Source organism: Dermochelys coriacea, chromosome 10 (assembly GCF_009764565.3).
Source record: "Dermochelys coriacea isolate rDerCor1 chromosome 10, rDerCor1.pri.v4, whole genome shotgun sequence".
NCBI classification, from domain to species: domain Eukaryota; kingdom Metazoa; phylum Chordata; order Testudines; family Dermochelyidae; genus Dermochelys; species Dermochelys coriacea.
The window spans coordinates 2332469-2357846 of NC_050077.1; the positions used below are offsets into that span (position 1 = coordinate 2332469).

General features: G+C 48.4%; 1 protein-coding gene across 10 annotated transcripts in view; it reads right to left on the minus strand.

The window, feature by feature from the left end:
- The window catches only part of TNRC6A (trinucleotide repeat containing adaptor 6A), a 164229-nt gene extending 153266 nt beyond the window's left edge, over nt 1–10963 (minus strand). For all 10 annotated transcript variants that reach the window (XM_043494655.1, XM_043494654.1, XM_043494650.1 and 7 more), the window contains exon 1: nt 10838–10963. In XM_043494655.1, the coding sequence (XP_043350590.1) occupies nt 10838–10948 (111 nt within the window). In that variant the 5' untranslated portion in view covers nt 10949–10963. The remainder of the gene's footprint in view (nt 1–10837) is intronic.
- Nucleotides 10964–25378: the final 14415 nt, after the last annotated feature.

A 25378-nucleotide genomic window follows, 5' to 3' on the forward strand; every position in this document is an offset into this window, starting at 1 on the left:
CTCCGGCAGACAAGGTAGCAGGCAGTGGGGAACAGAGAGCAGGCTTCAGAGTCAGGCATAGGTGACGGAGGACATGAAGGATATAAGCCGAGATTTGAAGAGAGGAAGTAGCAAACTGGCTGGGGTGGGAAGGGTATCACATATACAAGCAACTGCCTCCCAGCTATGGGGAGTATTAGCCTACAGAGAAGGCTAAATTGGAGTGGTGCACGGGGCATAAAAGAAGGTGGATGTGAAGCCACTGATCAGCTATGGAGAGAGACTTGATTTTGAGATGAACAGGAAGCAGGGAAGGAGATGGACAAGTGTGATCTGATCCCATTTCTTGCTGGGAGTCCAGTTTGGCTACCTGACTGCAGCTCCCTGTGCATTCAAAGAGCAGAGATTTAGAAAGACCACAAAATAGGGGGAAATCACACTAGCAGATCTTCGACATAAGACGGGAACAAGGATTTGGCAGAGGGGAAGCAAGATGCGTTCTAGCAACACTCCAGAGTTGGAGGGTTACAGAGAGCAGAGAAGTGGGAGGAAAGAAATTTCTGGTTGGGAAAGAAAGTGTAGTTTGAATTAAAGCATGTGAGAAGGGAGTAAAAGACCTGGTAAAAGAATGTGACCCTCTGGAGCATTTAGTTGCAGAACGCTCTGGTGCACCCAGGAGATGGTGGAGTCAAGAGACAGGCTGATGGAGTAGAGAGCGGAGGGCAGATGTGGGCTAGGATGTTGTGACAGGCTATGCAGACCTTCTGGCGCCTCAAAGGAGGCCCTCATCATACTGGCTCTCCCACACCTCAGACACTTTGTCTTGCAAAGTGAGGCAACATCCAGAGGAGCGGGGAGAGCTTGGGCCCAGAGGAATCCTCTCAGGGCCTCAAGGGGCAGGAGGCTGCACACAGTTAGGAGAGCCTCCTGTAAGGCAATGGCTGCTGCTCTGGGGAGACCCGCTCTCCACTCACTCACAGAGGTTTCTCAATTATGCACCTAATGTCTGTGTTACTTCGTGGTGGGCTGGGGCCTCTGCTTGATTCAGCAGCCAAGAGCACCTGTGACGGTGGTGTCTGGAAGCACTTGGCAGCTGCTTCAGGGAAAGGTGTCACTTGTGTTTGCCACAAGACTCTCTGGAACTGGGCTTTGCTACAGGAGCAGCCTGCACAGACACGACCTCCAAAGCTGAAGTGAACAGTGACTGTGGCAGCAGCTGGAGAAGATGCTCCAGGACAGAGCCATAACCTCAGTTTTCCATAGCAGAGGAAGCCAGGGCACAGTGCAAAGCATCCACTGGAAGCAACAACAGAACGGGAAGAGATACAGGATTCAAATCAGGAGTAGGGTGTTCAAGAGACAACATCTCCTACTTCCAGGTGCTCAAGGACAGAACCACTGATGGTACCAAGGGCTGCACCAAGATCATAGAAGAGGAGGAGAGAGAGAGGGACCCCACAGGTGGACCCGAGCTCATGGAGATGATTCAAGAACCAAGGGGAGGAAGGAGTTACAGGTATCTCACAGATGGGTCATCTCTGCAAGCAAAACTCCTTCTGTCAGCTCACAGACAGGGATGGGAGCCCCTGCACGGGAGCCATGTGACAGCTAGTCCACCACCTCTCTTTCTCCCTGGAGCCCAGAGACCCACTTTCTCTAGTTAAGCATCACTGACCCCAGGCACTTTTCTATTCTACACCACCTCCTCTGTCCCACCCTGCACTGCAGGCCTGGGGTGGGGAAGAGGCAATATGCTCAGGAGAAAAGAGACCGAAGGAAGGGCCAAACTGGGGGTGGATGCACCATCAATAAGGGCAGGATCAGAGACAGAAACATGATTTATACAGCACCATGCAAGTGCCCAACGCTTAGCAGGCGAATCAGAGCCCTGCTTGTCCCCAGGTGAGTTCAGAATTTAAGGGGCAGACTCTACCTGGACCTTACTCGGACGTGCAGTTTGGAGGGCATGTGGCCAAGAAGTGTCCTCTGGGTGGCAGGGCATGGCCTGCATCAGGGCCAGGCGGTGTTCCAGTTCCTGTGCTCTGTGGAGAGGCCCCACTCTCTGGGGCACCCCTGGTGCAGAGAGGGGCTAGGAATGGCCACACTGGGTGGATGGACTGTGTATGCAGGGGGCTTGTTGCCCTCCGAGCAGTAATGTCTACACATCTGTTTCCCCTCTGGGGATGGTGCAACCCCATACCGCCCCCAAAACCAGGCTGTGATGACAAGGCATAATGGATCCCTAAGGTAAAACATCATATGACAACTGTTGGATACAAACACTGTAAAGCAGGGAAACTGGCAACATTTCTACATCGCTCTCTTCAGCTCTCATCCCGGAGTCAATGGCAGGAACAATTATGAGGCCCATCCACGTTGGAAATGTTAGAACAACTCACCCACATATAAAGGGCTTTTGGAGAACCCTGGACACCTTCCACCATCAACACACAGAATGACGTGAGCCAGCTAAGAGCCATGGACTCCCCTTCTTTGATCCCCGAAATGGGTCTTTCACAAACCAGTCCTCTAGCCCTGTCATGAGCATGTGCAATGCTCAGAGTGGGACAAGTGCTGAGGCTCTCACTCAGAGTCCTGTCCTTGGAGTGACCACTCTGAACTCACTGGCCCCAGTGGGACAAGGTGTACGAGCAGGCACTGCAGAAACGGGTCCTGAGGGTCTGCTGTGGCCCAGGGCTCGCTGAAACAAATGGGAGTTTAGACGCGGCAAGGACTGAGAACAACATGCACCCTTTGAATCTGACCCACTGATCAAGATACTTTGCACTTCTGGGGAGAATTTGGCCAGAGGACCGTCCCCCTTCCCCACTTTATAAAGGTCAGTGAATCTGTGGAGCAGCCGGCGGGGTAGAGTAGCAAAGGCTCAGAGTGGTTGCGTGACTTGACCCAGGTTAGTGGGGAGCTCAGAGTAGAAGCCAGGTGTCCTGGTACCCAATGCCCAGCTCTCCCCACTAAACTCATTCATACTAATTTGCTTCCTACCAACATCTCATATGTCCGGTTAATTTATATGCACCGGAACGAATGAAAGGAGCTTGTGTGGAGGCTGGAGTTCATATCAGATCCCCACATTTAGGCCCAGAAGTGCAACCAGTTGTTCAGATACAGCTCTAACCCGAGAGTGGGGGTTTATAGTAATCTCTGAAAAACACAGAGCATTCCCCCTTTCCGGAACAATTGGTAGAGCCCTGCAAATCTGCAGATATCGGCTTTATATCTGGGAATCCTCACGTCCGCGGAGGTGGATCTCTGCGGACCATGCTTGTGGATCGGATGCGGATATAAATTTTGTAACCATGCAGGGCCCTAACAATTAGTATTGCTGTGAAAGGGATCGTTACAACTGCCTGTTAGAGTAGGTGTGCAGTTTGAGTTACACCTATAATCCTCCAGCTTGGCTGAATGCCTCACCGAGTCCACTACGCATAGGACGAAAAGGCAACAACGATGAAGTGAGCTATAGCTCATGAAAGCTTATGCTCAAATAAATTTGTTAGTCTCTAAGGTGCCACAAGTCCTCCTTTTCTTTTTAATTAAAATACTGTTTCCCTGCATCCTTGACCCAAGTCTGGCACGCCTACAGCTGGTGGAGGGCATGAGTTTATGCTGCAATTCCAGTTACATTCACATCACTGCACTGTGAAGAAGTTCAGATCCCAAAACACCCAAACAATTTATAGCTAGAGAATAATCTCAAGCTTTAAAAAGACCTATAGATTAATGACTGAATGAATTGAGTCCGCAGGTGTTTTCCCCAAGTCCTACCAGGCTGGTATAGCTGAAGGTAATGATGCCCTGATGTGTCTTGCAGCAAGTTTGACCTGGGTTATCTCCCTATCAGTGCTAATCTTGGCACTCACTGGAATTAACTTCCCTCACTCTTTCTCTTTCAATAACGCTGGGGAATGTTCAGACGGAAAGTTTCAATGGAAGGAGAATTTCCTGCTCCTGAACAATTACGGCATAATTTAAACTGCAGACAAATACACTGTATTTGAACAACACTCTATTGGGAGAGCTCAGGAAATCAGCCCATGCCTGGGACTTTTGGGGGCATTTCTGCCATATAAGGGAAAGTAAGATTTGGGGTTTGGCTTGGGGTTTTTTGGAGAGGAGGGGGAAGCTGTTGGTTCGTTTTATCCTTTGTTCACTGGGATAATGCAGAAATTCCACAGACTCATACAAACAGCAGAAAGAAATGATTCTCCAGCAGCGAAGCCACAAAAGTCATTCCTCTGCAACTGATTTAAAAGGTTACATTTGTGATAGCTGGCAAGCGTGAGGAAGAAGCAAGGCGGACATGTATGCCAATTAAAGAGCTTACATAATTCATACCCCAAAATGGAAAATCCTGACTACAAACATGGAGCCTTATTTACCTAAGCAGCAGCAGACTGCGTTGGAGGGAAGTGAATGTAAAACACAATCAAAAGCCCTGCGCAAAGAAAGTTGATTGGCAGGAGCATTCAGCAACGCAGAGAAATCCTCCTTTGTTGCAAACATCTTTAGAAATGCTTCCGTAACATATGGCTTCCCTCAGTGACACAGAAGGGCTAATTATTGTGCAGGAATGTCCCAGGTATTAAATACGGGATCACTACAGTTACAATGCCTCACCAGAAAGACAATTCACATTCAGCGTCAGCTCCAAAGAGCTTCTGCAGAGAATTAGTTCAAGGACAAAAAAAAAAAAAATGTTACTAAGGCTGAAAACTGAGGTGGATCCTGCTGCTGCTCTGATCTCAGTCCATTGGTTTCCCCGTATTACGAACTGCGCCTGATTAATTTTACTTTTCTCTCGTATTTCCCTGCCTGCAATAAATGGGGAACAAAGGCATATGCCCGAACAGGAGCAGTAATTCATCAGCACCCTTCAGAGCCTGCATGAGCTGCCCTCTCCCTAGCATGGCTGCCAGTTGTACCAGACACTAATTCAGCCAAGCCCTCTTTTCCCATGGTCTCCACGGAGATGGCAATGGACTTGCATCCTAATGAAGCGGTGGCTGGTATTGCCTAAAGCCTGCAAACCTGGGAAGTGGGTCTCTCAGGGTCCTTTTAAACTTGGACTTGGAGCTGCGCTGGGAATGGCACTCAAGTAATTAAAGATGCAGCCTCTGTTCTTTGCCAAGTACATTTGCAGGGCAGTTCATTATTCTGCAGAATCAGCCCGAGCAAATGAGCAGCCCCACCCCTTGCAGGGATATTACTCAGGAGGAGCGCCGAGACACTGACTAACTTGCACTTTTATTTCGGTGCTGCTGGGACCGTTTAATGCTGAAATAAAATGAGCATTGTCTGCGAACTGCCACTTCAGGATGACAGCCCGGCGCTGACAGAGCAGAACAATATCCGCGACCAGCATGGATCACCCCTGCTCAACAATTTGTCACCAAGAGGCACCCGGACGCGAAATACAAAGACCAGCCCCACACAGGAAAAATAATTTTGATCCCAACATCAGAGCACTAACAGGCAGCGGACGCGAGATGGTCTGTCTGATTCCCAGACGGTAGCATTCCCTTGCAGAGTGTCACAATGTTGACACCGATTCAGTCACTAGGACTGTGCCATGGAGGCTCCATGGAGAGAGGAAACAGAAAATAGACACCAAAAAATTAAACAAATTAAAATCCCCAACCCAGAGCCTTCCGCTAAAACGTAAAGAAATGCTTCATCTGCAGTGAGGCATACTCGTCTCCTCTCGCCAGGGCTTGACAGCAGATCCCATGGAGAGGGCGCCTTCACATTTATTTGATGAGATTGCATGCATATTTACACTTGGCTTTGCACCATGCATGCTAATGAGTTACTCCAGGAAAGCTGCGCAAATTAATTGCTTAAAGTATCCGTTAACTTACCAAATTGGGATTCGTGATGCAAAATGAGAGGGCAGGATTTTGTAGCGCACTTCTGTGGCACGTTGCTACCCAGGTCTGGCAGGCGATTTGTGGCAGGGAGCTTTCTAAACCTACAGGATCTCTCAAGACTAAAGGTAGGGACTGAGCTATAAAAGGGCTGGTGAAAAAAAGGAGAGAGAGACCTGCTTATATTTTTGTATTTAAATTTTTTTTTTGAGCTCACGTAGCATTTAGGGTCACATGCTGCCTTTAGCATCAGTCTGTACTGTCACATGATCAAGGTCATGAGTCACGTGACAAGCAAACCTGATGAAGTGCCACTAAGAACCATTTAGAATCAACCCTAAAAAACTTAAGTTGTAAAAATTTAATTTATAACCGGTTAATGAAATAATTAATTTTGAAGTAGACGTCTAACCTTTAGAATGAAATTTTTTGGAGGGAGGGGCGGGGGAAAGACGCGAATGAAATGCCAAGATTTCGATGAATATTTTATACACCCTCCTCGCAAGCTCTGCTGCAACTTGGAGCCGCGCCAGCGTCATTTGAATTCCATCCTTTGTTAATAACTAAATTGATGCCTCTGTTGCTATTCAATGTTTGCAGCTCTATCAAGCTGTAATCTGTCAGACAGAATACCGGAGGAAGCATAACTCAATAGAGCACACATCCATTTTCATCCCGTACAGCACCCAGTCCATACAAAGCAGAGGGCGCATCTGTCCTGCAGACATTCTTCAGTGGGGCGTGGGGTTTTCCCCCCCCTACTGTTTTAACAATACACTGAACGTAACCAATAAAATTAACAGGAAAAGGTGCAATTTTGAACACAGCATTTTGTATTACTTGTAAGTTTTTTAATTAAAAAAATATATAAAATATCCTGATCCTAGACATAAAAATCTCCCCAAATCCCACTTCAAATTATAACTCACCTCATGTTACCAACCCATGGACACTTGCAGGATTGCTGGTCAGGCTACAGCAATATATAACAATCACAGCAAAAACAGCAACAGCCACACAATGAACGTGAACTATAGAAAACAGGGAGTGGAATCCCAGTGACAGGTGACTTGTTCCACAATTCAGTGACCAGGCTGCACACACATACAACCACCTCATTCAATTTTAAATTAAAAAATTAATTTTACACATGCGTGTAGACACACACAATCACATCACTAAATACTAATAAGATTTTCCTTGTGAAAATCAAGCAGCAGATCAGAAATATTCTCATCTACCTGGGGGAAATTTAGATATGGACCAATTTATACACTAGGGTTGGTTCTGAATGCAGATAGCAACGAAGGGAGACCACAGAGCTTGCTGTGGAGCAGCCAGGATGCCAAGTCTCCGATAGCCATCATTACTTCTCAATTAGTTTAACTAATTGGGCTATAGCGTCAATGTAATTCGCTTGATTCCCCTAAACCATTAATTACTTCACATGCAGGACAAATATATTTTGCAGTTTGCTGCACAGTAAGTCCATGCAGGCGGGTTCATTTGCATTCCTGGCACACCGACAGACGCTGTAAATAGGTGTCTGCAAAGCTGGGCTGAGGCTCTAATGAAACACAGCAGAGGGAACAGGCGGCTGGCGGCATGCAGGGGGCGGGGGGGACCCAATTTTCATTTTGTATTAAATCAGTCGCATGCGTTTCAGGGAACTACTGAAATCCTAGGTCTCAATAGCAGGCGGTTTGCGGCTCCCTGGCCCTCGCAGGGTTATAACGAGCGAGGCTCAGAAAGCAGCAGGTTGTGTGGAGCACATGCCGCCAGCTAGCCAAGCCTCTTGGTTCAGGGGTCAGAGAGGGAAGCGTAAGGGTGGATGTAATGCCACTAAGGAGGCGCCTTTCATTTTCCTAATAAGAGCAAAGTTCATTTCCATCAGTTAATTCCTTCTGCGTAGTTACTCATGTAACGGGCTTGCTGTGCTTCCTGAGAGCATCAAACGGGCTGCAGTCTGGAGTGAACAGAGACCATTCCACTGCCTTGGCAAGATTAATTGTTGGGGAGGAGCTGAACGAGGGTGCTCTGAAAGGTAGCGTAAGGGGGAAGCAGCTGTGACCCAGAACTGGAGCCAGTCTGTGTCAGATGGGAGCTGAGTCGGTGGGGGAGAAGGCAGAGATGCTTGAACTGGAGCCAAGACCATGAAGAGGAGTCACTAAGAGTGGGAGTTCAAACGCAGCACAGACGAAAGCTAGCAGCACTCTCCGGGAGGAGAGCAGGGAAAGCAGTGAGAAGAAGCTGGAGCAGGTTAGGGGGAGTTCAGCTCAGGCAGGAGGCCGGCGGTATGTACCCCGCGAACTGCCCAGAACTACTTGCTATGGTGCCAAGTGGTATACGGACATACCTAGTCTGAGCAAGTCACGGTTCTCAGGACCCATATACTGCAGGGCAAGGCAGCTGAACAGATGACTAAATAAGAGACAGAAGACTCAGAGCCATGACTTATAGGAGACACACAGCGGCAAGATGGGAGAGTGGCTCAAGCGGCCAAACACATACATTCATTATTTTACCTTTTGACTTCAGCCCTGTGAACCACAGAATTCAACTCCTCTTGTTCTAAATACACAGACCCCCTAACACTAGAACTAAGTGAGAATCTCCATTAGTTGTTAGCAGTATAGGTCACATGACACAGATTATCAGTTCTGATTCCCTTGGGTGGCGGACACAGGTGTACACACAAATACGCACAAGTTGGTTCATTACAATATAATCTCCCCCTCAAGACATAGGCATAAAAGGATTCCAGAACCGAGTTAATCAGGCCAGTGCTGTTTCAAATACACCTCTCAGAGCCATATAAATGCCTCCCGATAGATTTAAGCAGCACACAGAGATGACGCTCCATGTACATTTGACTGCAGATTCCTTACAGGTGGTTTTCTTTCTTTCAAGTGACTTGCACTGAAATGTCCTGGATTTAAAAAGAGAAAAAAAGGGGGGGGGGATGGAGCAAGGGTGGAGACATCTCTACTCCCATTTAAGGGACGTTTACTCCCATTGAGAACAGTCCTAGCCGAGGGACAGACACTCTGCCTCACTACTGCAGTTCACATTGCTCCCTAGGGTAACAGCCTCCCAAATGGCTCCAGTCACTTGTACAAAATATGTATTAAAAATTAAAAAAAAGCCAGCATGCATGGGCAGCCAGTGACCTGGAAGTTGGGGAAGGCTAGCCCCTGGCCTCTCCCCTTGTGCCTGAGGCCCCATCCCTCTCCCCTTATGCCCCCCACCCCTGCAGGAGCCCAGGGCACCCCCCACCGCGGCCCCTGGCCCCAGCACCGGGTGGTGAGGTCCCAGCCCCAGAGCACCAGGCTGCATGGTCCCAGCAGCAGCCGCCCCGAGTCCCTGCGGAAGGCAGGCCGGCCAGCACCAGCTAGAGCCAGGCCACAGCTATCATGCAGCTCTCAGCAATCTGTTCCCCGTGTGCCACCACTGTGGAGCACTCTATCTATCCCTGCTCCCACACCTCTGACTATAAAATAAACCTTCCCCTAGGATGGAACAAGAAGGTAACAGGAAGGTAGGAAAGCCAGCGGTCCCATGAAGGCAGTAACTCACAGGGCTCAGGGCAAGATGGGGGCTTTAAGTCCCTCAGGGCAGTAGTGGGGTATGTGGATATGCACATGCCAGGAAGCTTCTAGGGCACTAGTTTATACAAACACTTTTGCATGCACACCTGTGAAGATGTGGCCCACACTACATCTCCTCCAGCACGCTGTGGAGCAGGCAACAACGGGCAACTTCAGCTAACCATGCCGGAACCACTTCAACATCAGGGCAGGCCAGAATTCTCTCAGCTGATTCATTTCCTGCCACTAGGGTCCTCTGGTATTGGTGGGCCCTTGGTCTCTCCTGTTCTCTGACCACAGCACACAGTTCAGTCTCCGTAGGATTGAAATGCTTTAGCCTAAATCTTTGGGATTAATAGAGGGATACCAGAGTGAAAATTAACAGCCTGTGACATGCAGGAGACCAGACTAGATGATCTCACAATAGCTTCTGGCTTTAGATGCCACCTGCAGGAGCCAGCCTTTGAAATTTGCTGCAGACAGTGCGAAGGAGCCATCATGGACTCAGCACCCACAGCGCATGGTGAACCAAGGCTACAGGACCCTCAGTCCCCTTGTGCAGAGCCCATGGCTGGGCTGTTCTGTGCCTGCAGTGGTCACAGCTCTGACGCATGCTAGCTGCCATGAGGTGGCATGCAGACTTTACCTGGGCACAGCTGGCTTATATGGTCCTTCCTGGTGCCAGCCCTGCCCTTTGTGCAGACGGGACCTGTCCCGTGCCCCCTCCTCCTGTTGCAGCAAGGCCTTTGTGGCTGTTGTGATGGGCCCAGAGGGTGGAACCCCCTCCCCTTCTCCTTGCCAAATCCCTCGCAGTTTAGCCAAATCCTCAGAGCAGCAACTACCCCTTGCCCTGGAGAGTGCCCTACATCCAGCAGGCCCCACTATAAACAAACATTAATACCCACTTACAAACACCACCTTAGCTCTGCCCCAAGCTCTCTTGGGAACAGCCCCTGCTGGCCTTACAGTCCTCCCCCCTTAGAGCAGGCTCCCTGCCTTGGTGTTACGTATTTGTCTTTTGTTCGCACGCTACACGGCCATACAGCATCCGGGCCCTATATACCAATAACTACCAGCCCGCTGCCCTCTCTCTCTCACTCAGCCCTGTTGGTGGGGCAGGAAGGGGAGAAACGAAGAAGAACTAGACAGCGGCAGTGGATCCCTGTGTTAGCCGAGCAGCAGCAGTGCTGGCAACCTGGGGCACCAGCACAGGAAGGGTTAACGTCATTCCAGCTGACAGCTGAAAGAATTAGGGACAGTTCTAGGTGCCTTCTGTGCTCTGTGAGTGGGGGCAATGAGCCAGAGAGGACAGCGCTGGCCAGCAGCCCGAGCACTGCCAGCCAGCGCCCCAGGGACAATCAGCGCGACAGGGATTTTTCAGCCTACCTGCACGGTCGGTCGAAGGAGAAGGAGCCACGTGAGCACACTCCTCTGCCGGAGCGACTGGATCCAGCCCACCCAGCCGGCTCTCCAGGCTACAGCCAGGTACAAGATCATTCATCTAGATTAAAGGGAGCTGCTGGCGGGTGCCCTGGCATTCAAAGGAGCTTCCCCCACCCCCCGAATAGAGACAGAAGCAGTGCCTCAGCTTCACCTGCCGCTAAGGCTCCTGCTGCAAAGACTGGTAGGCGCCGAGCTATGTCCTTGAGACACAGACTGATGCCATCTGGGCAAAATGCCATGAGTTCCTTGGAGACCGGGAAGCGCCACGCTGCATCCAAAAGCTGCACGGAGACCAGAGCATGGTGCCGCAATCAACAAACATTAACCACTTGGTAGTGCAGACAAAGGACAGACCAGGAGGGGAGTGGACGGTGCCCCTGTACAGCTTTCTGGAAACGCGCTTATGAATATACATTACATAACTGGAATAGGTCCTATGCTACATATGCCATGTAACATATCTCTGTAAAGGTTATGAACTACTGAATCTATTCCTCCTATTTGTAGGCAGTATTAGTTTTGTATTCAAAGTTATGAATATTGGCCTTGTACTGGCTTGATTTCTAAATAACCTTAGTAGAGCATTTGGTCAGTTCCTAGAGAAAGAAATTTGCCAAGTTAAGTGCCCAATCAAGAAGCTCTTAAGGAACAATGCATCTTGGAAGGCTCCAGTCCATGTAAGAAGTCTTCCTGGAGACGTTCAAGATGCCACGTGGATAATGGCTTCTGCCTATAAAAACTATGAGTCACACATGGACATGTGACTTGCCCAGGTGACTCCAGAACTCCATCTTGGAGCTGGACTTTGCATAGGAGAGAAGGGGGGGTCTCCACCCACAAGAGAAAGTCTATTTAAGCCCATGGGAGACCCCTCCATTTTGTCTTCAGCTGGCTAAGGAAATAGCCTCTCCATCCCCAAAGATACCTGAAAGAAACTGGAACAAAGGACAGTAACTACAGGGGGTGTGAGTGATTGCTGGACCCGGACTAGAAGGAGATTAGTCTGTAAAAGGAAGCTTACTGGAACTGGTGAGATTTTGTCTGTATTCAGTTTTATTAGACATAGACTTGCGGGTTTTATTTTATTTTTCTTGGTAATTCACTTTGTTCTGTCTTTTACTACTTAGAACCACTTAAATCCTACTTTCTGTATTTAATAAAATCACTTTTTACTTATTAATTAACCCAGAGTATGTATTAATACTTGGGGGGGGGGGCAAACAGCTGTGCATATCTCTTTATCAGTGTTATAGGGGGCAAACAATTTATGAGTTTACCCTGTATATGCTTTCTACAGGGTAAAACGGATTTATTTAGGGTTTGGACCCCATTGGGAGTTGGGCATCTGAGTGTTAAAGATGGGCACACTTCTGTAACCTGCTTTCAGTTAAGCCTACAGCTGTTAGGGGACATGGTTCAGACCTGGGTCTGGGTTTGCAGCAGGCTAGCGGGTCTGGCTCAAACCAGGCATGGCACTGAAGTCCTAAGTTGATAGGGCAGGAAAGCAGGAGCAGAAGTAGTCTTGACACATCAGGTGGCAGCTCCCAGGGGGTTTCTGTGATCCAACCCGTCACAGGGAGCTTGGCAGGAAAGGCTTCAAGAGGATGCACATTGTGTGTTAACCCTTTTCAGTGCTGGTATTCGGCGGGGACATGGTGCAGGAGTTCGGTCAGGCACAGGGAACCGAACTGCCATTTGGCAGGTCCAGCAGTAGCAGAGAGCGGGGAAGCAAGGGAGTCACTAGCCAGAGGGACACAGATCAGGTTAGAGAACGTCCTGCATCCAAGGCATGAGGCAGGGCTGCAGGACACCCTCAAGTGCCAGGACATGTGGGCTTACGGCAACGCAGCAGATTTGGGGACAGAGTCACAGCTGCAGCTGGGGGCTCAAAGAGGCCTTTTTTGCTGCTCCAGTTCAGACTGTGCTGGACTGGTCCCCCAGGGCTGAGTAAAACAGCCAGGGGACTGCTCTAACTTGCACCAGCTGACAAGAGTCCCAGGGGCCCATTAAAGAAGCCAGGGATTCCTGAGCACCCAGACCACACTTCCTTCTCCTGGCCACACACCTCCACAAGCATCCAGGAGGTGGTGGGGTAGGGGGCCACTGCAGTGGCTCCATGCACCCCGGTAACCCCTTCATAGGGGAGATCCGCCAAGAGCTGCATGCACCAATTTTGGGGCAGCTTTGTGGGGTGGTACGTAAAACACCCTTATCTGCTGTGAGGCCCTGAAAAGAGCAGGGCACAGAATGGCAGCCAGTGGGTTTAATGCACAACATCCTGGATTTTTGGGGTGCTCACTTCACAGTTGCAGTGGCAGCATCTATACACAGTGTTCTGCTTGCTATAGCGGTCTCCATTCTCCTCAATGTGCTACAGAAACAGCAGCAGCCCCAGCTTCAGAAGGGGAATGGTCTCCTAACATGGATAAACTGCTGAGGAACAAAGATCCTGCTCAGGAGACTATCCCAGCAGTAACAGAAATAAAAGGGAAGGGAAAACAAACACCAAGAATGAAAGAGAACCAGAATTGCATCAGAACAGAAAGATCACACGGATCCTGTCCCGAAGGGGTCAGAAGATCTAATTATGACACATACAGGTAGAAGACCTAATTGCATGCTGCAGCTGGTGGAACACTTGTCCAGAAGGGGTTCTCACTGGCACAGCACACTAGGAATTGAGTTTGCACGAACAACCGGCCCTAGCTCTAGTAAGAATACCTGGGGGCAAAAAAAATCTCTTGGCCAACTCCTACAGCACCACGCACCCTGCCTCTTAGCCACCAGACTTCATTTATGTTTTAAGTGTGTGTGCTGTATTGCTGTGAGGACAGGCTAAATATTCAGGTGCCAATTGGCCACAAGCAACTGCTGTAGTGTGGATTGGGGTTTCGAGCAGTGAATTGAAAGCCAGGACGCCTGGGTTCAATTTCCAGATCAGCCTCTGATTTGCTGTGTGAACTGTAATTTGGGCCTTTAATTCTGACTGCCTCCATTTTGAGATGCCCAACACAACACACCTGAAAACCTGATTGCACTCACCGCTTTCATTGACTTCAGCTGGATTTCTGGGAGCTCGGCACCTCTGAAAATCAGCCCCAAGGTTTCTCAGGTCCAGTAAAAACTGAAGCACTTAAAACTAGTTGATACTTAAATTAGGGCTTCGATCCCTGTATTGCTCCGTATAAAATGGGAATAATAATTCCCATGCAATAAGGGATCGTGAGGCTGAATTCATGCTCATAAAGTGCTTTCAGATCCTTAAATTCTTTATTGTTACTAATAATAAACTGAGACAGGAAATGTGACATTATTTACTTGAGTAACGTGTTTTTCCTTTGCAGCACTTGGGCCAAAAGAGGAAAGTTATTTTTAAAAATCTAATATCTGTCTAGAATAAACACACTGGTACCAGCCACAGCTCTGAAACATTAGAAATGCACATGTAAAGTTCATCTAAATCACTGCTCATGCTGATGTTCCACTGATGAGTGAGCAACTGGACTCCAAAGCCACTCAGAGGTGTCTGAAAAATGTGAAGCCAAAGAATTTCAACGGTGAGGGAAGCGCCATTAGTAAGGCTCCTGAATATCCTCATAAAACAACTCTCGGCTGGTCCACTACTGTCAAAGTGTAACTGCAATCTAAGCTAGTGTACACTGGGGGGCACTAGTGTAAGATCACACAGAAACCTTGCACATTAAAGGAGAAAAAAATAAGTACAGATATTTCAAATCCTAGCACACCCTTTTGTAGCCAGCCACTTCCTGGCTGACCTGCCTCGCAACAACACCTACTGGGCTACCGCTGTCCATTCACCGGCCAGGGGAAATCAATCAATAGCAAGGAAGGACACACTCCACCTGACCCATTCAGCAAGTCCACTCTACCTGCAGCATTCATTCAGTGGCGCACCTGGTACTTTTTTACCTGCCTCTACCTGGAGCATTCAGCAACAGTCAATTGCGTAGGATATGAGAGAGGCCCTATTGTGTTTAAGGGGCAACCCAACAGAGCACTGTTATTAAACACGGCTGTAAAGAAGACTGCAGTATGAGGCAAATTGCAGCCATATTTTAAAAGGAGGAAACCCAATATTTGGAAAAAAAGTAATATAAAATAACTAATAGTCATGGTAACCCTAAAGTGACTTTGAGCTCCTGAAGTGTCATTATTCAGAGCAGACTGTTTTAATGCCGGTAGCACTGAATTATTGCTGAAATAGACCCAGCTTGTCCTTTTAACCTATTCATTCATTTTTATGATTTGATTCATATCAATTTCTCTCTGCTGGTTACAAAATCAGATTTGCATACAGAGACTTGTGAACAGGCAGCTTCCTCACAACTCCACATGCAGGGCACACAAAATCCAGCTCAACCTTCTTCCCATACGGGGCTGTTTCCAGGGCTTCTCAGCAGGGACTGCTCAGCGCGCACAAACCAGATCCTTCCTAGAGGCCATTCCTACTTTCCTTACTTCTGGGTGGGTTAATGAGCTGCCTGTGTCAATGGCTTTGTCTACACTAGAGAAATTTTCTGTCCCAATCCCCTGGAACCTACGTAAAACCCTCCTTATCCACATGCAAAAGTGCTCCAGCCAGTTTATGGCTGTTCTAAGAATGGGGTGGAGTAGGCTAGGCTCGCAGCAGGTCCAAGACTCTGTGCCATATGAACAGCTTTAGCTCCACTGTGGGTAGGTCGCTCCCCAAAGCCTCCCAGAATCCTTTGCTTCTGAGGGTTCTGGGCTCTAAAAGGTAAAAGGAAGCAAAGATGGTGCCTCTCTTTCTCCGGAGAAGCCAAGTGGCAGAGACTTTTCACCAGCTTTCCTGACACGGGGATTAGGGGGGCTCTAGCTCTGCTCCCCTCGGAGCACAATCCTGCACTGGGCTCAGATCCTCCCTGTCCCCTCACCCATGTGCCAGCTTGGGCAAAAGGAGCTCTTTAACCCCTTCCTAACCAAGGTGGCGACCTGCCCCACCACAGTACTTGCACGGTGCCCATCACCCTGGCATCGGAACCATTCGCGAGTTTAACGTGTCTGTGGGAGGGAAGGAATTCCGGTTTCCTCATTTCAGATCTGGGCCTGAACTCACAGGACTGTAACTTGCATCTGCTGAGTCTCAGGGAAGCGTGCTGACCGCAAACCCTGAGCCCACATGCTCCTGAGCAGAGCTGGTTTAACAACGTTTAAACAACGATGCTCCACGGTGAAACCACGGGAACAGATGCAGCTATGGAAACAATGGCTTGTGTCCATGGCTGGTTCTGTCGCAGAGCTAGCACCTGAGAGATTGCTTTCCCAGGTCGGGGGCAGGAAGGGGCTATCGGCAGGAGGGAGTGTGGGGAATCTTGTCCTAACTGTCCAAGCTGTTCCTGCTTCATGCATCAACAACTGAAGGACTTCATTTGTCAGGATTGTCAATCCAGCACCTACTGCTCTAGGCACCGTAGGTATGCCTAGGAGCATTTGGGCCCCAAGTATTGTACAGAAGAGAGAAGGAAAACTTTCACCACCAATGTCACAATTTGGTTTTCCAGGTTCTTCTGAAACAAAGGGCTGGTTCCCTCCGTTTCTACAGTGAAATACAAAACGCAGAACAAGAGGGCTTATCAGAAAGAAGATACACGCCGACACTAGCAAGCTGTACACAGCGTGGCTACAACATTTCAAAAACATGAAACACTTTTGCCCCACCCAGATAACAACAGTAACTGCCAAGAAGAGAATAGCAAAGGAGGTATGTAGAACATGCTGGCTGTGCACGTTGAGTCCCGCTCTGATAACTGAGCTACACAGAGGATAAGAGCTTGCCACTGCTACAAGTTAACAGGGTTATTCCTTGAGCTCAAGCGACAGGGCTCTCTGTTGAAGGTCCTGGGTTCTAGCCCTGCTCATAGCTTGTGGAGGACAGAGGATGGTCATAACATGTGGAATAGCAAAGGTCAACGCCTATACTGAGGAATATCCCTCTGTTTTTCCAGGCAGAACCAGAAGGAACACTTTATTAATACTAAAGCTTGGTCAGGGGAAACTGATGCTTCTGCCTCTAAATCCGAGGGCAACAGGAAGTGAGAAGTGGGTTTTTTGGGGGTGTTAATTTATTAATTAAAGGATGCACACTCTCCTCCAACACATTTGACCATCCCCATGCTGAGGTATGCATCAGTATGTCAGTCTCATCCCCTCTGCATGTTATTCTAGGTATTTGATAGCATCAGCATATGAAACTGTTCAAAATCAGCTTCCCATCAGCATCCGAAAGACAGAAAGCCGTTAGGACCCAGCGCTAAAACAAACCCAACCTCAGGAAATCACACATAAGGTGATACATATTTGCTGAGGGATTTTATTCTTCTAAGAATTTAGTTTTAAAAAATTCTTCCAAAGAATCTCAGCTTTCACTGAAATCATCTGTATTGTTTGCCATTGAAAAAATCCTTCCCTACACCCCCCTGGCTTCATTGGCATGTCAAAGCCCAGGGGGAACCACAGAAATGCATGGACAATCCTGGGCATTGGTCCTGCAAAGAAGTACATCGGTGCTTTCCTTCACACAGTGAGTGGCCCCATGAAGTCACTGGGTGTGAAGTCAGCAGATGTCTTTGCTAAAAAAGCAAACAAGTAAAAACCCTTTCCCTCTCCACAGCTCTGGTTTCAGACTTGTCTCTTACAGTGTCATAGTCCCAGCAGCTCTCCAGTCCTCCAGGGAGTCCTCTGGAAAAAGCAGGGAAGCTGAGACTAGATTCTCAGCTCCAACTCCAGAGAACAAAGTAGATGGAAAGGATTCTCCCTGACACAAGAGATCCCTGGCTGTCCTAGAGCAGATTCTGCTGGCTCTCTGGCATCCGCCTCCCGTCCTTTGTGTCAGGGTGTGTCAGGGTTGTGCCAGGACTGGGCAGGGTGGGGGCAGAGCACATGGCACTCTACCTGATCCCCAGCTAGCAGAGTATCATTTAAAGCAGCCCCTAGCCTCTAGCCCCTGTAACTTACACCAGGGACTGTTTCAGGATCAGCAGAAGGCAGGGGTAGAACCCCCTTTCTCCTTGCATTCGCCAGCACAAATTCGGGGCAGCTGAGAATCAGGCTCAATAGCTGTAAATTAAAAATAAGGAAGAAAAAAACAAGAACCTTCCCCACGCACTTATACATCATAAAAAGGGCCCGTTGTATTGTTTGCAGGGGGAAAGTGTCAGGACTGGAGGATTTCAACTACAACAGCAAGTTAAATGCATAAACGGTATTTATTCTTTTATCCATTTTATTCCCTTTGCTGTATTTCTTTTAATAGTTGCAGTTCTAATTGGGAGGGGCAGGAGATACAATGATTTAAGCCACAGAGAATAGATTCCCCCCAAGGTTTCATTCTTTTCGCAGTTACTCTGACCAATGGCTGGCTTCTCAGACCGCTCAGTTTTTAGGTGGAGGATGAACCATGGATTCACGTCTCTTACCTGTTTCTCTTCGCTTTTGAGATCCCTGTTTATATGTTCCAGGGCATGGGTTGACAGCTCTTCCATTACCTACAATAAAGCACAATGCGCGCGGGCTCAGTCTTGGGGCGTGTGCAGGATTCCCCAGGGAATTCTACATGGAAAGCTCTTGCCTTCGTTCCGTGTGTCAGCTCCATGGCCAGCCAAACGACGAAAGCCCTTGGTGGGAACAGCATCAAAGGGGATCGCTGACGGTCATGCTGGAGCCTTAGTAAGGTTCAGCGCTCTGAGGCTTGTTCTCCTCTTCCCACTAGCATCAGCCGGGCTTGCAGGGAATAAACTCCACCAAGAGGTCTGGGAAGTTCCTTTGTTCCCTGTCGGGGCGGATGAAAGACCCCAGCCCCAAGCCCTTTGGAGATTGAGGTCTAAATGACACATTTCTCTCAAACGGGTGAACTGGGGAGCGCACAAGGGAGTGTTTTGGTCACAGTTTTGGGTTCATTTGATTTTAGGAGCCTCACATATAAACTAGCTGTAGAAAGGGAACAAAACATCTACATGGTGCCAACGGATGTCTGGTATCCTTCCCCACTCTGTCACCGAGACCAGAAGAAATGCAGGATGAAGGCTGTACAGTAACAGTCTGACATGGTCCATCCTACCACATGGGTTATCACCTCTGCGCTAATCTTTAGCCTGGTTTGCACTGGGGTGGGGAGGTTCTGCACCAGCGTAGCTACACTGATGTAGCTGCATCAGTGCAAACCCCGAGTGCAAGTCACTTTTCATGCCAATGCAGTGTATCCACACTACAGGTTTGCACTAGCACAGCTACATCAGAGCAGCTACAATGGGGCAAAAACAAAAAAAATCCCCTCATTCTCAATAACACTTTGGCCTTAGGCTGTCGGACCATACAGTTTTGGGGTCAGAAGTGACATGTTCTCATTCGCACGTCTCACTTGCCCCAGCTCTCTGACAATGCGCACGTACCATTTGCTACACAAGTCGCAGCACTTGCAGAGTGCTGGAGGCCAAGTCACATCACTGGGAGCCCCATCTACCCTGCAGTGTCCAGACCCAATCAGGAGTGTAGGTTACAGCTCAGACTGTGCCAAAGAAGTGCTGAGCCCTTGTATTTTTCAGCTGGAGATAAGGATGCTGATGGAACAAACGTAATTTTCAGTAATTCAGAGCGCTTGGAAGGTGAACGGTGTCATACTCACTCTCACGGGTGGCACCTGGAGTGGGAGGGTTCCTCTCTCTTTCTTGGTACTTTAAATCCCGACGTCATAGGCTAAGACAGAAAAAGTCAATGATTATAAGCAGATATCAGCCCCTGTCCCGCGAGCTACGCCAGGGGCGTCACTTCTCTCCGGTATAGAATTCAAGGACCCCTGAGATGACAAGGACAGTGAGAGCCAGCAATGATGGGATTCGCCGGAGGAAGGGAAAAGGAAGGGAGCTGCTAGGAGGAAGGTTACTGCACCAGGAGGGAACTGCGGCGAGGACCTGCTGTCTGTCATGCTTGGCTGTGTGGCAGGTTAGCGGCTCCACCCAGCAGATATTTTTGACCATCCATGGGCTACATGCTGCTGTACCGCCGTGGGTGTGTACACACTGGAGTGTTCTGGGAGGCACCCAGGGACTGGCAAGGCTGATCAGGACCAAGTGAAGGCCGTCTAGGCCACAAGGGAATGGAGTGGTTCTTTGGAGTCAAGGGGGACCTCTTTCCCCCGCACACCCAGGCCCAGGATGTCAATGCTGCAGCCATGCAAGCAACACAGCCCAGAGCATAGGGCGTGGGGTATCAGGCTGCAGAGAGGCAAACCTTATGCTCTGGAGACTTGCCCCCGGATCATGCTCTGGAGTTAAAAAAAATACTTCTTTAGAGACTTTTGTTTTGTTCCCCGGAAAAGAGAAACCAGGAGCAGCCAAGATCAAACATCCAGCTTCTCGCTAGCACCAGACGTGCTGCTCAGGGGAAACAGGGCTTTAACATGGGATGGAGAAGGGTCAGGGTGGGAATTCCATTCTCTTAGCGTTCAAATCTGAAACCAGACAAGCTTCCCTGTGAGACCTAGTGTAAAACCAAGGGCTTCCCAGGCAAAAATCAGAAAAATCTGCAACTGAACGGCCAAATTCAACAAACTGGCCAAGCACAGAGCCAAAGGAAGTGATAAGAAAAGGTATGTAAATAGCCCCAGTGTAGATAAGGCCCTCATGAGCTACTGAGGGGTAGATGAAGCTTAGGCCCTGTCTACACTACAAAATTTTGTCAACAAAACAGTGAACGTGGACACACATGTGATGCAGCAAAAATGCCCTGTTTGGTGACAAAATAAAACCACCCTGATGAGAGATATATGGCTTTTTACGCAAAGTATTTGTTGGCAAAGTGCCAGTGTAGACCCCATGCTTGATTTTATTGCTTTAATTGGCCTCCAGAAGATGTCATCATGACCTCTCTGGTCAGCAGTTTGAACTCCATTGCCCTACAACCAGGGAAACAACCCTCCTCCCCTCCCTGAATCAGTACAGAAGAACAGGGTGTTGATGCACACCAAGATCTCATGGAAATCCTCCAGAGAGATCTCCAGGAAAGTTTCCTGGAGGTACTCGGCCATCCTCTGCCAAAGGTTCCTTGACAGAGCTGCTTTGTTCCCTCCCCCGTTGTAGGAAACTTTCCCGCGCCATTTGGCAATAATTTGTGCAGGAACCAAAGCAGCACACAGGCAAGCAGCATAGGGACCAGGGCGGAAGCCACAAGCGTGGAGTAGATATATCTTCGCTTCCAAGCTTACCCTCAGCAGTGAGATGTCTGCTACAATGGCCCCTGCCTGTGGAAAAGTGTGGGAGAATTTTAGAATATTTTCCCTAGTCGGCTAGACCATAACCCTTACAGAGCGCTTTTTTCCCCCATGTAGAGTGCCCCCTCCCCAGCCAACACTCACCGTGCTTTGGGTGTTCGCTGAGATGTGTGCTTGCCAAGGGTCAGTGAGAAAGGGATCGTTACGTTACCAGAGGTGTATTTTACTGAAATGTTTCAATGCTGTGTGTGATCTTAACAATCATGCTTCTGTGCATTGTTCCTTCTGCTTCAGCAGATGTGGCTTTGAGGAACACCCCACACACCTAAGTGTCTCCACCAGATAAGAAAGCGCCCAAGAGGGAGCAAAGACGACGTGTTCCAGGAGGTCCTGCACTTCTCCAAAGCAGAGAAAAGGGAACTCAAGGAGCGGAGGGAAGCCAAAAGGCAGGACAGAAAAGAAAATCAGGAGTTTGTTAAGGATGCTACTGAGTGGATGATTAAAGTCATGGAGGAGTAAATGCAGATGCTGAAGTCCTTAATAATGCTAGGACAAGACGCAATGGGCTTAAATTGCAGCAGAGGTTTAGGTTGGACATTAGGAAAATCTTCCTGTCAGGCTGGCCAAGCACTAGAATAAATTGCCCAGGGAGGTGGAATCTCCATCACTGGAGATTTTTAAGGGCAGGTTAGACAAGCACCTAAAATGCGCCATGATCTGCTCGGCCTTCCAAGACCTAGTGGCAGAAGATGTTGAGCTGGACTGTGGGATAGATACCCTCAGTGCACTGCTCACACTGTTGATGCTAGTGTGCCAAATGTGGACCTGCTCTGCTGACAGCGGGAGTGAGTGTGAACAAGCAATACCAGTTTTTAGTGTAGCGCTTTTTGAGTGCCGACATAACTTTGGTCAACAAAATTCTGTAGTGTAGACAAGGCCTTAGAAAGGGAGAATTTAGGCTGAAGTCCGGGAGACACTCCCCAGGAGCCAAATGTATCAGGCTGCAGAACAGTCTTCCCCAAGGAAATGGGGGGAGAACCGATTGCTTGGGACTTTTAAAACTGGGCTGGACAAAGCACTACAAATTGTGCTGTAGGGAACGGTCCTGCCCCAGTACCAGGCAGACAGGCTAAGCAATCTGCTAGGGCCTCCCATCTCTCCTCTCTACCTGACTCCAGGATTGACTCCTCCAAGCCCTATACGTTTCTGTCCATGGATTAGTGGCACTTGCTACACCTATTAATCTGGCACATGGAGGATTAACTGAGACCCGGGAAAGCAACATTGGATATAATTAAAATATACATCCAGTTAATTACTGATCATGCTTCCCCTCTTTAATATTGGCCTCTAGCAAGGCTTTTGCTGAGAACAGCAAAACAAAACACTTTGTTTTTATTAGTTTTTTAAAAGGGAAAACCTCATCTATCTTAACATGACACCAAAACATTCCTGGGTCCAGCCCGCATTCACTAACAATATCTGTGCATTCATACACCAAGGAAATTCAATTATCTGGCAGAACATGTCCCAGAGGCATTCAGATAATTGCAACCATAAGTACAAAATCTGCCACTAATTATTAAAGAAATACCAAATATGGAGACCAAATGATACAAAAGTGGCATTACTGAGTATAAAAATCAATCACACGTGCTGGAAGCAAGTAAATTTTCACAGGGGCACTTTTCATTATGATTCTAGAGTAAAAAAAAAAGTACATTAAAGAAGTTGGAGAGAAAAGCTGCTACTGGAGAACTCCATTACCAAGATTTGGAGTGTAGAGTGAAAAACTCCAGGGGGCTCTGCAGAGGGAATGGAGGAAGAGCAGAGATGGGAACTCCTTTGCCAGACAGAGAATTGGGCCTTGGGCCATGTGGAAAACACATAGTTTCCAGAGGAGAAAAAGACCGAAGTAGTGCAGAGAAAAAAGCTCGCTTGAGATATGGGGTGGGTGTTGACTGAGGATCTCCGACTACTTGTAAGAGAAGCTGAAGTTTGGAGGAGCTTATTTGGAATCAGTGGTTAGGGCACTGCAGGTTCTATTTGTGAAGCCCTTTGAGAGCCTGGGATAATAGGTACTTTGTGGAGCCAGGGCTATGGGCATTCTTTATTAACCATTAGTGTCACATTTGCACTGTATTTTGTTTGCCAGCGACAAATATTTTAAATGAAAATTTCCGGAAGTGATAGTTTCTTCTGGGGACCCTCTGTACAAGGGGGATGTTTGGAAAGTGACTGAAACCTCCCACCCGTTAGTTATTTCTCCTAAAAAATACATAAAATATATTAATAGTATAAAAATATCGCTCGAGTATGCAGGGGTGTAATCAGGAAGGCCAAAGCACAATTGGAGTTGCAACTAGGAAGGGATGTGAAGGGTAACAAGAAGGGTTTCTACAGGTATGTTAGCAACAAAAATAAGGTTAGGGAAAGTGTGGGACCCTTACTGAATGGGGGAGGCAACCTAGTGACAGAGGATGTGGAAAAAGCTAATGTACTCAATGCTTTTTTTGCCTCTGTCTTCACAGACAAGGTCAGCTCCCAGACTGCTGCACTGGGCAGCACAGTCTGGGAAGGAGGTGAGCAGCCCTCAGTGGTGAAAGAACAGGTTAAGGACTATTTAGAAAAGCTGGATATGCACAAGTCCATGGGTCCAGATCTAATGCATCTGAGGGTACTAAGGGAGTTGGCTGATGTGATTGCGGAGCCATTGGCCATTATCTTTGAAAATTCGTGGTGATCAGGGAAGGTCCTGGACGATTGGAAAAAGACAAATATAGAGCCTATCTTTAAAAAAGGGAAGAAGGAGAATCCGGGGAACTACAGACCGGTCATCCTCGCCTCAGTCCCTGGAAAAATCATGGAGCATGAAGCATGAAGTGAGCTGTAGCTCACGAAAGCTTATGCTCTAATAAATTTGTTAGTCTCTAAGGTGCCACAAGTACTCCTTTTCTTTTTGCGAATACAGACTAACACGGCTGCTACTCTGAAACCTTGACTTTAGCAAAGCTTATGATATGGTCTCCCACAGTATTCTTGCCAGCAAGTTAAAAAAGTATGGATTGGATGAATGGACTATAAGGTGGACAAAAAGCTGGCTAGATCATTGGGCTCAACGGATAGTGATCAACGGCTCGCTGTCTAGTTGGCAGCCGGTATCAAGTGGAGTGCCCCAGGGTCGGTCCTTGGGCCGGTTTTGTTCAACATCTTCATTAATGATCATAAAATCACAGAATATCAGGGTTGAAAGGGACCTCAGGAGGTCATCTAGTCCACCCTCAGCAAGTTCATGGATGACACTAAGCTGGGGGGAGAGGTAGATACGCTGGAGGGTAGGGATAGGGTCCAGAGTGACGTAGACAAATTGGAGGATTGGGCCAAAAGAAATCTGATGAGGTTCAACAAGGACAAGTGCAGAGTCCTGTACTTAGGACAGAAGAATCCCATGCACTGCTACAGGCTGGGGACTGACTGGCTAAGTGGCAGTTCTGCAGAAAAGGACCTGGGGATTACAGTGGACGAGAAGCTGAATATGAGTCAACAGTGTGCCCTTGTTGCCAAGAAGCCTAACGGCATATTGGGCTGCATTAGTAGGGGCATTGCCAGCAGATCGAGGGAAGTGATTATTCCCCTCTATTCGGCACTGGTGAGGCCACATCTGGAGTACTGTGTCCAGTTTTTGGCCCCCCATGACAGAAAGGATGTGGACAAATTGGAGCAAGTCCAGTAGAGGGCAACAAAAATTATTAGGGGGCTGGGGCACTTGATTTATGAGGAGAGGCTGTGGGAACTGGGATTATTTAGTCTGCAGAAGAGAAGAATGAGGGGGGATTTGATAGCAGCCTTCAACTCTCTGAAGGGGGATTCCAAAGAGGATGGAGCTTGGCTGTTCTCAGTGGTGACAGTTGACAGAACAAGGAACAATGGTCTCAAGTTGCAGTCGGGGGGAGGTCTAGGTTGGATATTAGGAAACACTATTTCACTCTCTCTTCAAAGTTCTTTTCAACTTTCCCTTACGGTACTTGTTGACTATCGGTCTCGTGCCAGTATTTAGCCTTAGATGGAGTTTACCACCAGCTTTGGGCTGCATTCCCAAGCAACCCGACTCCAAGAAGACCCGGTCCCGGCGCGCCGGGGGCCGCTACCGGCCTCACACCGTCCACAGGCGAATCAGGTCGTCTACGAATGATTTAGCACCAGGTTCCCCACGAACATGCGGTACGCAGCGGGTGAGAGGC